This window comes from Medicago truncatula, chromosome 2, assembly GCF_003473485.1.
Source record: "Medicago truncatula cultivar Jemalong A17 chromosome 2, MtrunA17r5.0-ANR, whole genome shotgun sequence".
NCBI lineage: Eukaryota > Viridiplantae > Streptophyta > Magnoliopsida > Fabales > Fabaceae > Medicago > Medicago truncatula.
In genome coordinates, this window is record NC_053043.1 from 51,851,598 (window position 1) to 51,854,701 (window position 3,104).

A 3,104-nucleotide genomic window follows, 5' to 3' on the forward strand; every position below is an offset into this window, starting at 1 on the left:
TTTGAAGATTAGGATGCAGAAGTTACCGCCATGCATAATGATTGTAGATTATTGTAGTAATATATATGATGATGTGCAATAAAACTACAAATATCTCCCTGATCCAGCTATGGGTTCATGAGATCTCCAATGATTCAGAAGAGTGTTTTTCTAGTTGAATTAGCATATTTTATAAGTTTTCAGTGAATGCATTATGCAGCCATTAAATGATGTGGCAAGTCAACATGCTATAGAATTGTTATATTAAGACAGGGATGGTAATGGCGCAATTGCAGTGTATGGAAACGACATTATAGTCTCATGATATGCAGTGTCATACTACTTTTATTCCGTGATATAAGTTTTCTTAGATGAGTTGTGTGATTTGAATTTGAGGATTTAGTGATTTTTCCCTAGTTAGTTTTTATTCAATCTAATTTATCTTTTTAATATATAGTTTTAAAAAAGTTACAGATATCCGGTTAATATATTTAGTGATGCCAAGATAGGTTTATAAAAGTGAGGGTGAATGAAAACTTGTTATACCATATATTTAATACGAGGGGTGGCTATCGCCCGTGGGTCTGGCCCTGCAACAAACCCCGAGGCAACTAGGCAGAAGATGAATCCATAATGCACAACAATGTAACAGAACATGATTCCATAATGCGCAAGAATGTAACAATGGTGTAAATTATTTGATGTAGATGAATGGGGACTTTGACAACTGCATATTCTTTTATGGTGAAATTAGGGAGAAAAAAAGCATGCGACTTTTACCTTCTATGCATTGCTATAGATAAGTCCATATCCATAAAAGGATAATAGGTACACAAAGTCTCAAACTTAAATCAACAACAACACCAACCAAATCTTTTTCCACTAGGTGGGGTATGCTACATGGATCAAATGACATCATAATATTTTGTAAGAGACTGATTTCACAGATAGTCCACTTAATTATAGATATCATTTAATGGTTTTGCCTATATTTTCGTTGGTCTGCCTTTCTCTTTAGAATGTTTCTAATTTAACATCTAAAAGTGGAAGACCGGAAACTTAAACAAGAAAGAATGGGATATACATATACCGGCTAGTAAAGGCCCAACATCCTTAGTTCTGTCACATGGCTGGGGTCGAGTTCGGGCACGTCCTTTACATGTTCTCGATCTTCTACCACATACTCCTGACGTCAAAAAAGTAAACAGCAGAGTGAAGAGTTTAATACCTTAAATTTTTGTTAAAGAGGAATATAGTCCTTATATGACTCAGAATCAATTATAATCCTTAAATGATAAAAGAACGGGTAGTTAAATGGTTGTTTTCCCGAAATTGCATATCTTATGACCAGAGACGTGTTTTGCAGCAAGCATATTACTAGTTTTGAGTAACATATTTGAAGGAATTTATTACTATTACATAGCAGACCTTTGTCAATTCTTGTTTGGCAAGAACATGGTAGTGGCGTTCATTGATTCTTTGCCCACATATTATTGCTATAAAGAAGCCATAGAGCAAACCCACCAAAATAATGGCAAGAACTGCAAAACAGAGCAAAATTATCAAGTTTCCATTGCATTTAATAAGTTGGTAGGTTAAGATAGCACACTAGTCAGTTGTTACACATCTTAAGTGTTAAATTTACTATCTAACTGAAAAAGTCACAAATGAGTGGAAAAGCTGCAAACATTGGCCATGAATTTGAGAGTGGTGAATAAATGGGAATACCGGCCATTGTGTAAAATCCGTATGGATGTTCTTCATAACCAAACATTTCTCTAAGTTCATCTCCATAGAATTTATAAATAAGAACTCCCAAGAAAGCAACAACCTGTGCAATTAGAAAAGGAAAAGAAATTAACAGACATTCTCATCAAATCATACAATGTATATGCTTAAATAGAGTCCTAGAGGATACATACGAGTTGAACAATGATGAAAATGAATGCATGATCTCTGGCAACAAGAAACTGAAATTTCAATCTCAACCACCAACGATCTTTAGGGACATTTGGTCGAATTATGAAGAGAGCTCTGCATTCAGTACAGTGAGAAAAAGCAAAGCCCTCCTAGGAAAGGAAAAAGAATGAATGAATGAAAGGGTGAATAAGCAAAGCATAAGGAAGATGATTATGATTATGAATGAATGAAGAAAGAGAGAAGTTACCTTGGTAGACCTCCAATTATCGAGACATGATCTGTGGACATACTTTTGGGTACCTTTGCAATGGCAGGGGGCAATTAAGTCTTCTCCTCCAAGATCAAGGCATATCCGGCATTGTGGGTGATCAGCATTTACAACAAGAAGATGAGAAGACTCATTGTCGTAGTCATCGTCTTCGTCGTTGGCAGGAATAGGAATAATTTCACAGAGGTGATTCTTCAATATGGGTTGGGTTTCTGAAGAAGAAGAAGAAGAATCTTGGTTGTCAGTGTTTGAAGCTAATTGCATTTCGGGAAATGTATAATATAATATTTGATTTGGCAGAGAAGAAGATCATTTCAGCCTGCAAAAGAAAAGAAATGAATTCTCAAACTATCTTAGCTGCCAAACCCTCCCCCCAAAGGCAGAAAATTAATATTAAATTAAAAATAGATAGATAGATAATCCATATTGTTATGTTACCTTACCTGGATGAGAGAAGAAAGAGGAGATTGATTTCAGGGAGATTCAATTCAAATTCAAATTCAAATTCAAATTCAATTTAAGAATGAATGAATCTAGGGTTCGTGAGCGGCGACCAATAGACAAACAATAATATTCTCAAATGGACGACGGACGGACGGACCCACTTAACAAACAACTTCTAATCTTCTAATAATAGAGGGACCAGGACGGACGTTGTTCGATCTTTCTCCCTCTCTCCACCACACATCACTCCGGGTCGGGTAACTAGGACAAAACATAGTACTTTCGTTTTTTTTTTTTTTTTTTTTTTAAATAAAAGAGGAAACTTATAATATATCATTAATCAATATTTATGTTTACCCTACCAAAAAAAAATCAATATTTATGTTTATTCAATACAATTTGATATTTTTATCACTATTTATAAACTATTTAAAGATGAGGTCTCGTCTTAGTTAAACTATGGTTTGTCTCGTCTATTTTTATTTTTATTTTC

At 34.6% G+C, this 3,104-nt stretch overlaps 1 protein-coding gene across 2 annotated transcripts; it reads right to left on the bottom strand.

Annotated features, from left to right (window-relative positions):
* Window positions 1-625: 625 nt before the first annotated feature.
* On the bottom strand, window positions 626-2,895 carry LOC25488027 (E3 ubiquitin-protein ligase MARCHF2). 2 transcript variants are annotated; one of them, XM_013610205.3, is made up of 6 exons: window positions 2,611-2,893; window positions 2,147-2,486; window positions 1,902-2,048; window positions 1,708-1,810; window positions 1,408-1,520; window positions 626-1,165 (listed from the first exon to the last, which is right to left on the bottom strand). In XM_013610205.3, the coding sequence occupies exons 2-6, from the start codon at window positions 2,429-2,431 to the stop codon at window positions 1,073-1,075; spliced, it is 741 nt and encodes a 246-aa protein (XP_013465659.1). In that variant the 5' UTR covers window positions 2,432-2,486; window positions 2,611-2,893; the 3' UTR covers window positions 626-1,072. The 2 variants fall into 2 exon arrangements, with proteins under 2 accessions (XP_013465659.1, XP_013465660.1); XM_013610206.3 differs by lacking the exon at window positions 1,902-2,048 and having other exon boundaries at window positions 2,611-2,895.
* Window positions 2,896-3,104: the final 209 nt, after the last annotated feature.